This window comes from Macrobrachium nipponense, chromosome 30, assembly GCF_015104395.2.
Source record: "Macrobrachium nipponense isolate FS-2020 chromosome 30, ASM1510439v2, whole genome shotgun sequence".
Classification (NCBI taxonomy): Eukaryota; Metazoa; Arthropoda; class Malacostraca; order Decapoda; family Palaemonidae; genus Macrobrachium; species Macrobrachium nipponense.
The window spans coordinates 61,849,026-61,861,757 of NC_087218.1; the positions used below are offsets into that span (position 1 = coordinate 61,849,026).

At 43.3% G+C, this 12,732-nt stretch overlaps 1 protein-coding gene across 1 annotated transcript in view; it reads left to right on the plus strand.

Moving 5' to 3' along the window:
• The window catches only part of LOC135202570 (zinc finger and SCAN domain-containing protein 12-like), a 110,286-nt gene that overhangs the window by 55,446 nt on the left and 42,108 nt on the right, over nucleotides 1-12,732 (plus strand). The window contains exon 4 of the mRNA XM_064232068.1: nucleotides 8,901-9,110. Coding sequence (XP_064088138.1) covers nucleotides 8,901-9,110 — 210 coding nt within the window. The remainder of the gene's footprint in view (nucleotides 1-8,900; nucleotides 9,111-12,732) is intronic.

Sequence of the window (12,732 nt, forward strand, 5' to 3'; positions counted from 1 at the left end):
GGCAAGGCGACTGGGTACGTCGACCCGGTAGAGGCGGACCCCTCTATTGCCTTTATCCAACAACAGCTGGCGGCCTCCTTGACTGAACAAGACCAGGATATCTCCACGGATGTCGCAACCCGGATATAAATGTTGAACCTATGGTAGGTATAGACGACCTGTTGGTCGAGGTAAGTAATGCAGGTACCCAAGGTCCCCCTTGGGAGTGACTGTTTTCTTCTACCCCTGCAACTTCACCATCCTTCCCAGGCTTTACCGGTGATGAGTTATATACTCCTCCAGAGGCTTCGGTTTATTAGGCCTAAGATCAAGTCTAAGCATATGACCTTGACTAAGACGTCATCGTCCTCGAAGAAGACGTCCTCGCTTCTTCTTCGCGTAAGTCTCCGGCTCGTAATCCCGGCCCGGCCCCAGACAGGTCTAAAGGGTCTAGCTCCGGCTCAAAGTCCTCAAAGAGTAAGCCTAAGGAGAAATCCCGCACCCCGGCAGTATCACCAGTTCCACTACCTTTGGTGCCTATTCAGAGTATCCCCTCCACCTCCGCAGCAGCTCCGGCTCTGGACACCAATGCTGGCCTGTTGCAACAGGTGGGCGACTTGGTAGGCTCCCTTAAGACGTAGTATGGAACATATGATATCTCGCCTGTCGGATAGGATAACTTCTCAGGATACTATTATAGCCGGCCTAAGAGAAGCCCCTCTTGCCTCTCCCTCAACCTCTAACACTAGTGGATCTCAGCTTCCCCCGTATGACTCGCTGCCCGCTTTCTCCATGAACAATCCTTGGAGAGTAGCGTCATATGCTCCCTTCCAAGATGGTCTCATCTCCGTACCGGAGTTGGAACTCGAATATAGGACTTCGAGTTCTACCCGGAAGGCCTACAGCCTCCCTTCATAGGCTACGCTAGGCTCACGCCTTCGCTATGGTTAGAGATGACAGGGTACCAAAGGAGACAGTCCTCTATTCTCGGGACCAGGCCCAACGAGAATGGCTTAGATGTCTAGACGACATGGACTGTTCGAATACCAAGATCCAACCATTCAAAAGTCCCTTTACCATTTTCACGATGGACGAAGGTACCCCCGCTCCCTTTCCTTACCAGATAGCGAGTCGACCATCTCAGCAGCTCAGAAAGGGGAACCCATGCCTCAGCTGAAAGAAGCAGACCCCACTTCTCCGTTGCTCCGTCAATTGGAGAATTATGGGAGGACTTGCCTAACACTTTCACAGCTGGCAAACTCAAACCTGACTGTGCTATGGAGCAGTTTGGTGAAAAGCTGCCCAGGCTCCCTGATAGTCTTATTCAAGCGGAGTTTGACTCGACAAAACACGACTAGCCAGGTCAATCAACCTGATGGCTATGTCTGAGGTAGCAACCATGGCTTATGGTTCAGAACCAATTTTTAAGCTTATGACCAAAGCCCTGACTCAAACGGTGCAGTCAGACATGTTCGAGTTTGCCACTGCTAGAACAAATTGCAGAAAGCATGTATTGCTAGAGGCAACCATTCGGCATGAACCGAATAGGTTACTTTCTTCTAACATCTGGGGCGCAGATCTCTTCCCAGAGGCTATGGTAAAGGAAGTACAAGCAGAGGCTACGAGGTTGAACCAAAGCCTTAAGGACCGGTTGTCTTACGGCTAGGAGAAGGCAAGACTTGACACCAAAAGGTAAGGGACAAAGGAAGCCTAGACGTTTCCAACCTTACCAAAAGAAGCAGCCGCGCTTTCCCTCAACAAGTTCCTACAGTGCCGTTAGTGCAGACAGCTCAGCCCTCCACGTCTAAAGGTCAATCACAGCCTATTTATGTGATATCCCCTCAGCCTCAACCCTCCACCTCCTCATACGCCATCTCTCCAGCTTACAATCCAGCCTTCGAGAGTCAAGCTTCTCAGAAGTATGACCGCTCGAACAAGGGAGGCAGAGGTAAGCGTCCTTTCGTGGGAGAGGATCGGGAGGCCCCTTCAATAGGGGAAAGCACTTCAGAGGAGGTCGAGGGGGTTACCAGAAACCAATGAGGAACTTCAGGTAGGAGGGAGGCTGTTTCACTTTCGCCACCGGTGGAACTTCAGCCAGTGGGCTCAGAGCATAGTGTCAAAAGGGCTGGGTTGGAGCTGGTTGACGAACCCACCTCCAGCCAGACCTTTCCGTCAACTTCCTTCCAAGGAATTGACAGAGTACGCAGAGGACCTCCTTCAGAAAGGAGCTATAGTCAAAGTCAAGAGATTAAAATTTCAAGGTCGATTGTTCAGCGTCCCAAAGAAAGGCTCAAACAAAAGAAGGGTAATCTTAGACTTGTCCCGCTTAAACTTAGCCATCCGCTGCGACAAGTTCAAGATGCTCACGATCTCACAGGTGCGGACCTTACTTCCCCGTGGGGCCGTCACCACCTCTATCGATCTTACAGACGCCTACTATCATATCCATATTGCAAGACACGCATTTCCCTATGCAAGAGTTTCTGGATTCAAGATAGGAGACCAAGACGTTCTCCTTCAAGGTAGTCCCGTTCGGGCTCAACGTGGCACCCAGGTTGTTCACGAAGCTAGCGGAAGTAGTAGTGCAACAGCTCAGAGCTCAAGGGATTATGGTAGTAGCGTTATCTCGACGATTGGTTGATCTGGGCCCCATCAGTCGAAGAATGCAACAAGGCCACACTGAAAGTGATCCAATTCCTAGAATATCTAGGATTCAAGATAAACAGATCCAAGTCCAGACTCACCCCAGAGTCAAACTTTCAGTGGCTAGGCATTCAATGGAATCTATCCTCACACACTCTGTCGATTCCATCCACCAAAAGGAAAGAAATAGCGAAGTCAGTCAAGCAATTTCTAAGTCACAAACTAGCATCGAGGAGAGCTCAGGAAAGAATCCTCGGCTCTCTCCAGTTTGCTTCAGTAACGAACATCTTAATGAAAGCCAAACTGAAAGATCTAACCAGGATCTGGCGCTCTCGAGCAAATGTCAGGTCCAGGGACAAGCTATCCTCAGTACCTCTGATTCTAAGAACCGGCTTCGGCCGTGGGCAAAAGTCAAGAATCTGTCAGTGTCAGTCCCTCTTCAGTTCCCTCCACCAGGGATTACCATCCACACAGACGCGTCCTTAAGCGGTCTGGGGAGGGTACTCCCAGGTCAAAAAGGTACAAGGAATTTGGTCACCCCAGTTCCGTCAGTTCCATATAAACGTACTGGAGGCAATGGCAGTCTTCTTGACTCTGAAAAGATTACGCCCACCAAGGTACTCCCACATAAAGCTAGTCTTGGACAGCGCAGTGGTAGTACATGCATAAACAGAGGAGGCTCCAAGTCACGTCATCTAAATCACGTCATGATAGCCATCTTCTCCCTGGCAGACAAATTCAGTTGGCATCGTCTTTCTCCACCCACATAGCTGGAGTAAGAAACGTCATAGCAGACGCCCTATCCCGAATCAGTACCCCTAGAGTCGGAATGGTCTCTAGACGAGGAGTTCGTTCCAATGGATCCTTCAAAGAGTCCCAGGGCTACAGGTGGATCTCTTCGCATCACAAGCGAACCACAAACTACTCCGTGTTATGTAGCCCCCAACCTGGACCCTCTGGCTTACGCCACGGACGCCCTGGCTCTGGACTGGAACAACTGGGAGAAGATTTACGTCTTCCCTCCAGTGAATCTCCTTATGAAGGTCTTAGACAAAACTCAGGACATTCAGGGGTCAAGTGGCTCTAGTAGCCCCAGACTGGCCGAAGAGCAATTGTACCCCCTGATCCTGGAACTGGGTCTTAGTCCCCTTCGGATCCCCAGTCCCAAGCTCTCCCAGTCAGTACAAACGAAGACTGTGTTCGCTTCCTCAGGGATTCTCAAAACCCTAACTTTATGGATTTCATGAAGTTTGCGGCAAAAAGAGATGCGAATATTGACCCTCAGAATATTCTTTTTCCTGAATCCGATAAAAAGGGATTCAACTTTGAGGCAGTATGATGCTGCCGTCAAAAGTTAGCAATCTTCCTGAGAGAGTCAGATATCAGAATCATGACAGTTAATTCTGCTATATCCTTTTTTCAGATCTTTATTTTTTGAAAAGGGTTTTGCAGCAGCTAGCACGATTACGACAAACAAGTCAGCATTGAAAAAAGATATTTCAATTTGGATTTAACATAGACTTGACAGATACCTATTTCTCGTCTATTCCTAAAGCATGTGCTAGACTTAGGCCCTCTGTCAGGCCTACGTCAGTTTCATGGTTCTTAAACGATGTTCTAAAACTGGCTCCGAAACCGATAATGACACATGCTCGTTTATGATGCTCCTAAGAAAAACTCTGTTTTTATTAAGCCTAGCTTCAGGAGCAAGAATTTCAGAACTGTCGGCTTTATCCAGAGATCCACCGGATCATATTCAATTCCTTCCCACGGGGGAAGTGCTACTTTTCTCCGGAACGTAGCTTTTTTTAGCAAAGAATGAAGATCCTTTGATGAGGTGGGAACCTTGGAAGGTACTACCCCTTCCACAAGATGTTTCCCCTTTGTCCGGTTTCAACCTTACGAGCCTTTCTATCCAGGACCTCCTCTTCCTCATCGGGGCCCCTCTTTAGGAGGAAAAAGGTGGTACTTTATCCACTAAAGGCATCAGGCAACAAATCCTGTACTTTATCAAACAAGCCAATCCTGACTCCTTTCCAAAAGCACATGATGTCAGGGCAGTAGCCACCTCAATTAATTACTTCCAACATATGATTTTGCTGATTTAAAGAAGTATACCGGATGGAAATCGCCGACAGTGTTCAAACGTCACTACCTTAAGTCCTTGGAAGCTCTGAAATTCCCAGCGTAGCAGCGGGTAACATAGTTTCCCTGACTCTAGCTAGATTTATAGTAGAAGATTCAGTCTCCTTTCTACCTGCCTCACCCAACAGTTCGTCTATTCCTGCCTTGTTCATTAACATTTACCTTGTGTCTTAGCTGCTTTATGATTGTATAAGTGCCCCTTTTGTCTGGTTAGGGACACTCATATCTGATTACCATACTGATCTCATAGATGTTATCCCCTTATTTTTATGCTAGGGGATACATCATAATGCAATGGTTACGGGTTTTGTGTATATTAAGTCATATTACATTCCTAAGATATTTTATTTTATCATTGATCAAATATTTATGTAAATTTATACTAATTGCTATTTCTATTTTTGATACATGTTGTTACACAGATTTATTGTGATAGGTAATCATTGTACCTATTGTATATATGTAAATACCTTATATTATTAACATAATTAGATTTAAGGGTAATTTAAGCATAATTCTGATTTTGCTTTACTGTGTACTTGTATCTTTTTAGCAATTATATTCATTCTTTTATTTTGTATCTTTCATTTGAGACCTATTTTGTTTTATTATATTTTATTTTACTTTGTTTTACAATCTTGTTGCTGTTCTTTTCTCTGGTACGAATTTCGCACCCCACCCACCCCAAGCGACACGAGCTGAGCCCAGAAAAAGGATTTTGACGTAAGGAAAAACAAAAATCTATTTCTGGGCGATTGGCTCGTGTCGCCAGCGAAATACCCCCCCTACCCATCCCTTCGCTCAAGATTGTCTGCTAACTTCAGGATGGCCACTAGAGGCGCAGCAGTCGCAAGCATGGGATGGTGTAGTAGTAGTACGAGCTGCTCCCTCTGTGGGACGGCTCCCCTCTTGGAGGGTTTTGTAGTGGGAGATTTCTATTGGCATTTGGCTCGTGGTAGTGGTCTCACTCGCCTAGTGTTCATACCGACACCCTCCTAGAGGGTGAGCGAGTCAGTCATACTGACTTTTTCTTTATTTATATCTCTGGTATGTGTTAGTACATTTACCCTAGAAATAATAGATTAAAGGATATTTCGCTGGCGACACGAGCCAATCGCCCAGAAATAGATTTTTCCTTACGTCAAAAATCCTTTAATTAAGTACCCACCCACCTCCCCTCAGGGGACAGTGGAAATAAAAATTATGAATAGAAAATGGGAATGGTTCCTGATACCCGCCTCCCAGCGGCGGGAATGGGTACTAACCACCTGGCCCGACCACTGTGTGCCGAAGAAGTTTTTGAATTTGTCGGACTTCAGAAAATACAGCTATATATATATCTGCCAGTAGTATGAACAAACTTTATTGTATCATAACAATATCATTTTTATTCATTTCTATCATCGAAAGTCAATATGCTTGGATTTTAATGTACTGACATTTTTCCCTAGTTTTGTGTGTTGCTTAGCTCTCAAGTACGAATTAGTATTGTATTCACAATTTTATGCTTGACCTATATAGGTACCTATGTGCAATTTGTTTTGTTATTTGTGTTTTTTTCTATGTTCTTTACTATTTAGAATTATACATGATGTTAATATTTGTTTGCTAATTTTAGATGTAGTATAAATCATTATAGCAGAGATAAACTTATCAAAACAAGAATGGGAATAGTATCAAGTCCAGAGACCCCTTGATTTCTTCATCTTTAGAGTTTGATAACTATGCTGTGCTATCATCAGTAATTGGCATGCTTGTCCCTGTTCCTTTTGGGCACTAAGTTCTGCCTGGAAGTACTGAACCAAGCAAAGTATGACTTGACCATGTATACAGTAGTAGGCCCTAATGCCTCTATTACAAACGTATTAATGTTACTATTATTGGCAGGGTGGTCATGACCACCTAATGACAACAACAAGTACAGAGGTACATTTGGAATTCACAGACTCTGCCTTTAATCACTAAAGATATGATGGGATGAATAGCTGAAATCCTAATAGCAACAGAATCAATTGATGGGAAGTGGCTGATGCATTGATGAGTTGCACAGGGAAAGAGGAGGGTTAAGACACAAGAGGAGGACAATCATTGTGGGATGAGGGTTTTCTCTGCAAGTGGGCAGGATAGTATACAGTCAGTATGGTAGCAGTAATGATTTTGGTCATCAGAATCCAGCCGAGTCTTGTCCTGGTCAATTTCATGACACTTGGTCATGGAGGAACTAATCGGGGCACAAATTCAGAGTTTTGCAGTCGGTTAATCAACTTAACACAGTCATGGACATAATCAAGAAAGAGCCTTCACGGTCAGGAAGTAATGTGGCCTGTCAAAGACCTGATAAAGAGATATCGTCTAAGGAGTGCAGCCTGGTATGAATCCATTGACCACAAGGCTGAAAATAGCCAGCAAGTTGATGTGGTAGACAAAAACTGATAAATTTCCTGTGACAGTTGAAGACCTTGCAGATGATGAATTTGTACAGAGGAGGACATCCACAATGCAGGAGGCACTCCTCAGGACAAACTAGTCATGAGGGAGTCAGTCTCCACATAATTAATTGAACAAAGTCAAGCACCAAGTAGATGTAATGCTTAGCAAAGTCTCATTTAAACTTACATACTTGGTTTAGGATGAAAATGAGTATATGATGCATGGACCAGATGGTAATGCTAAGGGGAACAGTGAAGTAGGTTAAGGAAGCACCAGTCAGAGAACTGTGTCTTCTCTCTCTGTCTTTGAATGAAAGGCAAATTGAATTTGACTTAAAAATCCCTACGCCCTTTGCTGTCCAAGAACTGTAGAATAGTATACTCTTAAATGGAGACCAAGAGCTGTTATACTGTGATTCAGAGTCAAGCTGATGCATGACCTTCACATGTAAATATTCTAAATTTAGTCTGAAAAGATTATTCAGAAACCACAGACTATCCAGCAATACCAGTTGAAGTAGAAATGGTGACTGGATTACTTCCACACTGAGAGCACACTTGAAATTTAAGTTGAAACTTCACAATTTTATGATTCACCTGTTTAAGGACTCACTACTTACTGCAACCACAATTATGAGGCTGCACTGTTGAAGCCATTGCTGTATGGGTTTGGCATTGACTCCAGTACTGAAGTTTTTAGTTACCTCCTCAAGGACATTGCATTGCAAAGACAAGCTCCTGCATGGGCTCCCATTACATAGCTTGTCCCTGATTTAAGTTCTTTGACCTCTATTGTCTCCTCTGTTAAGTGGTACCAGTGCAGCCATAACCCATATGCTTCAAAAGTCATTCTTCCTAAATGACTGGGTGTCAAGATGCCAAATCAGTGAACTCAGCTCTCTCACTGATTTTTCATGTAGGTCATTGGAATGAATACAGGCAGCCCCGGTTATCGGTGGACTCAGCTAATGGTAACCCGGTTTTATGATGCTGTTCTAGCGCCATAAAATAGGAGATTTTTGGCACCACAATGCACTGATTTCTGGTTATCGGCACCATAAGATTAATTGCCAAGTTTCCGTTAATGGTGATTTCCGCTTATCATTAAGCTTGTCGGAACGGAACCCCCACCGATAACCAGGGACTGCCTGTAGTAATCATCCGGGTAATTGCTGTAGTTAGGTTAAAGAGCTTTCTTCTTTGAGTGAGTCCTTTTTATACTCCATCACTTTGCCAAGAGGCACTCTTTTGGCCTAGACCAGCTAAGAGAGAATTCTTGACATTAGTTGGCCTGATTTACAGAACCTCTCATAGGACCATAAGGGTAGTGCTTTGATAACTTGAAGTGGCTACCAGAGATAGGTTTTTCTTGTGTTCACATCTGTTTAGGTTTTCCTGTGTCCACATCTGTTTTTTAATATGGAAGATCTCACTACTTTAGGGCGCAACCTTAGAATGAGAAATAATGATTTATTACCAAATTACAAAATACAGTACTATAGTAATTTGTTATTTTACTCCCATCTTTTTGTAGTGCTGTATAATTTGGCATAAGTATATTATTGAATCCAGAGAGATTTACAAGTTGAATTAGTATATATAAACCACCAAAAGTGTGATTTGACATTTTAACAAATATCTCATAATTGTGTTATATTTTTTTCTTAGTGCAGACTTGGTTTCATTGTAAGTATTTTCTTGCAGGTCACTGGGCCAGTGTCAGGAAATATTGCTACTCTTACAGCTGGACCTGTCTCCCCTGGAGGAACAACCACTTTGACACCTGAAGTCATAATTATGGATGAAACTACTAATCAGCCAATCAACCTTAACATTATACCTCGTATGTTAGCCCAGGAAACAGTCACATCATCTTCACATGCCAGTCATATCCATGTAACTGCAGATGATGAGGTGAGTTATAAGATGAAGTATGGATTTAGTAATATATAGTAATGTATTTTCTTAAATTAAACTGCATTTGTTCTTTTGAACCTATTAATCTTATAATAGCTGTACACACTTCAGTCTCCCAGCCACCTAATTTCATAGATCTTCAAAGAACGAAGATTCCATCGTACATACCTGCTTCATACTCTGGTAGCTGGGGAGGAGAGATGTCATTCCTCTGAGTGGCTTTGCTGAAAGCAGTTGTGCTGATGTACTTCCCCAGGATTGCCACTTTTTTTTTTTTTGGCCTAGTGATTATCCATTTACTTGTTCTCATTCACACATTTTCTCATTTAATTTGCTCCACCTTTATGTGTTATGCTTAATATTTTCTGAGTTTTAACACATTAGTGCTTTTTGTTTTCTGGTCAGTGGCACATTTTTCACTGCTTGGTTACTCAAGTATGTACTTGTCTGTATATTTCATTGATATAATGCAATGCTTCATGTTCTTTGTTCTGTGGCATTTTTTAGAATGCATAAATTTATAAATCATGGGATTCCTTAAATAAATTGAAACTAGGTGTTTAACCAGATTGGTTCATAAGTGAGGAGGTGCCCCTTACCAATATTTCAAGCATACAGTGCTGGTAGTGGGTTTGTGCCAGCCATCTTGAGATATTGTTTTAATGTCCCCTTTGTACCATTTGTAAATTATCTTTTTTATATAGTTTATACAGTAGTCTACTGTTCATTGTAATAAGTGAATGAAGGACTTTGCCTCCTCATACATACTGAAAATTGGGTTTACATACTAAATACAGTAATCTCTTGATTTCCCAGATTAATAGAACCAATGCCTTGTTGGATAAAATAAAGAAAACTACAGAGTAACGTAACAGCTCCATAAAAGGGAGGTTATTTTGACGTAGGAAAAATCTATTTCTGGGCGAGGAAGCCGTGTCGCCCAGTGAAATGTGTCCCCCTCTTTAGCACTATTTCTAGTAAAATATTGCTATGATACCAGAGAACTGCTAAATTGGACATGTCAGAAGTCTCTGACTCGCTCACCTAAATAAAAGGTGTCGGTATAGAACTGGGGCGAGTGTTAAACACTACCACAGTAACCCCTCCAATTAGCCTTTTCCTCATCAAAAGACCCTGAAAACGGGGAGCCGACCTATAGGTCACACCCAGCTACCCTGTTGAAGGGGACTGCGGCGTCATACTTATCGATAGCAAAGAAGCTTGGTGCACAGCAAGGGGGGGTGGGGGGGGGGAAAAAGGAAAAAAGGTGGGTATTTCACTGGCGACACGGCTTCCTCGCCCAGAAATAGATTTTTCCTACGTCAAAATCCCTTTTCTGGCTCAGCCGTGTCGCTCCGTGAAATTGTACCAGAGAAACACCAAGCTATACTATCCTGAAAGGAAAAAAATTCATATTAATGAAATCAAAGGAAATAATAAAATAGTTTAGAATTGGAAAAAAAACATACAAATTTATTTACAAAATAAAAAAAAATAACTAATTTATTTAGCCAAAAACTGTGGCAAAGCTTTGCAACAGTAACTATATAGAGCCAAAACATGTTGGCAACATTTGCAACAAGTCACATACATAATAAAATAATTACAGATAATTTTGTATGTACGTAAAACTATACACGATTATACACTTATTCTAATAGCTAAGGCATTTGCTGAGGTAGTTGGTAAAACTGCTAATGAGGCTGGCATAATTGAAAAGATTCATATGACACAAGGACGGTACTATAATGATGAAGCAGTGGGAGACATGGCCTCCTGCAGCTATTGCATGATATTTAAGATCCTCTAAAGACTTAAGGTAGTGCTTTTTGAAAACCAAGGGTGACTTCCAACCAGTATACTTCTTCAGATCATCAAAGTTCATATATTTGAAGAAATTGACAGAAGTTGCTATGCCCGAATGTCATGCACCTTGGGGAATGACTGGCTGGCTTTCTTGATAAAATATAAAATCTGCTGCCTAATGCCTTTAGAGATAGTGTACCACCATCTTTTCTAATGAAAAGGGGGCCTTCGGAATAGGTAGACGTCCTAGATAACTAGTCCTTAAGAGTTTTAACAGGACATAACGATGGATCCTGCGGAAGCGGGACAATCTTCCATGGAGACCACCTCATCAAGGGATCTTCATTCTTAGCTAGAAATTGCTTATTTGGCGAAAGCAACACGTCCCCCGAGGAAAGGAACTCAATATGCGCTTCATCTCTAGATAAAGAGGACAGCTCCGATATTCTGGCACCTGAAGCTAGACTCAATAAGAACAGAGTTTTACGCAAAATGGTTTGGTAATCACATTTGAAGTTGTCTGTTTTTCCGAGGCTAACCTAAGAACAAAATTCCTTAAGAAACCATAACACTGACGACGGTCTGTGAACGGGCCGTAGACGTGCACATGCCCTTGGGATAGAGGTGAAATAAGACTCGGTTAGATTGATACCAAACCCGAGAAGAAAAATCTTTTTCAGAGCTGACTTAGTGGTTGTAATTGTTGCAGCTGCCAAGCCTTGTTCAAACAAAGACCTGAAGAAGGTTATGGCCACGTTCAATGTCATTACTTTGATATTTGATTCTCTGAGGAACGAAGACAATTTCTTAACTGCTGAGTCATACTGGCGAAGCGTAGACTCTCTCTTGTCTGACTCCAAGAACAACATGTTCTGTGGATCAATGTCGCCTACTCTCTTACCTGCAAACTTCATGAAATCCATAAAGTTAGGGTTTTGTGAAGACCTGAGGAATCGAACACAGTCCTCGTTTGAACTTGTTGCGATAGTCTCAAGTCCGGGAGAGGGTGAGGGCGAAGACCTAGTTCCAGGAGAAGGGGAAACCAGTTGCTCTTGTTTGGCCAGGTTAAGAGGGGCTATGAGAGCCACCTGGCCTTCGAAGGATCTCAACTTGTGCAGCACCTTCAGGAGAAGGTTCACTGGAGGGAATAAATAGATTTTCGACCATGGTTCCAATCTATGCATCAGGGCGTCCGTAGCGTATGCAGAGGGTCCAGATTGGGGGCTATATAACAAGGCAGCTTGTGGTTTGCCTCTGTGGCAAACAGATCTACTTCTAGACCTGGTACTCTTTGGCAAACCCTCTCGAAGGATTCTTGGTCCAGTGACCATTCTGATTCCAGAGGGGACCGACCGAGACAGGGCCGGGCGTCTGCCACTGACATTGTGGACTCCTGCCAGGTGAGTAGCCGACAGATTCCAAGTGTTCTTGGCTGCTAGAGAAAAGATTGCTATCATCACGTGGTTCACATGACTTGACTTTTGAACCACCTCTGTTTATACAGTGTACTACTACTGCACTGTCGAGGACCAACCTGATATGAGTCTTCTTTGGAGGACGGAGCTTTTTTAAAGTCAGAAACACTGCCATAGCTTCTAGAATGTTGATGTGAAGTGTTTGGAAGTGAGGTGACCAAGTTCCCTAAACCTTCTCGTGCTGTGAATAACCTCCCCAACCTGTCAGCGATGCGTCCGTATGCACCACTAGGGGACGGGGGAGGAAACTGCAACGGTAACTCCTTGGCTAGGTTGGCGGCCTTTGTCCATGGGCGCAGGCGTTTTCTGAGAATCAGAGGTATCCGGGCGAACTTGTC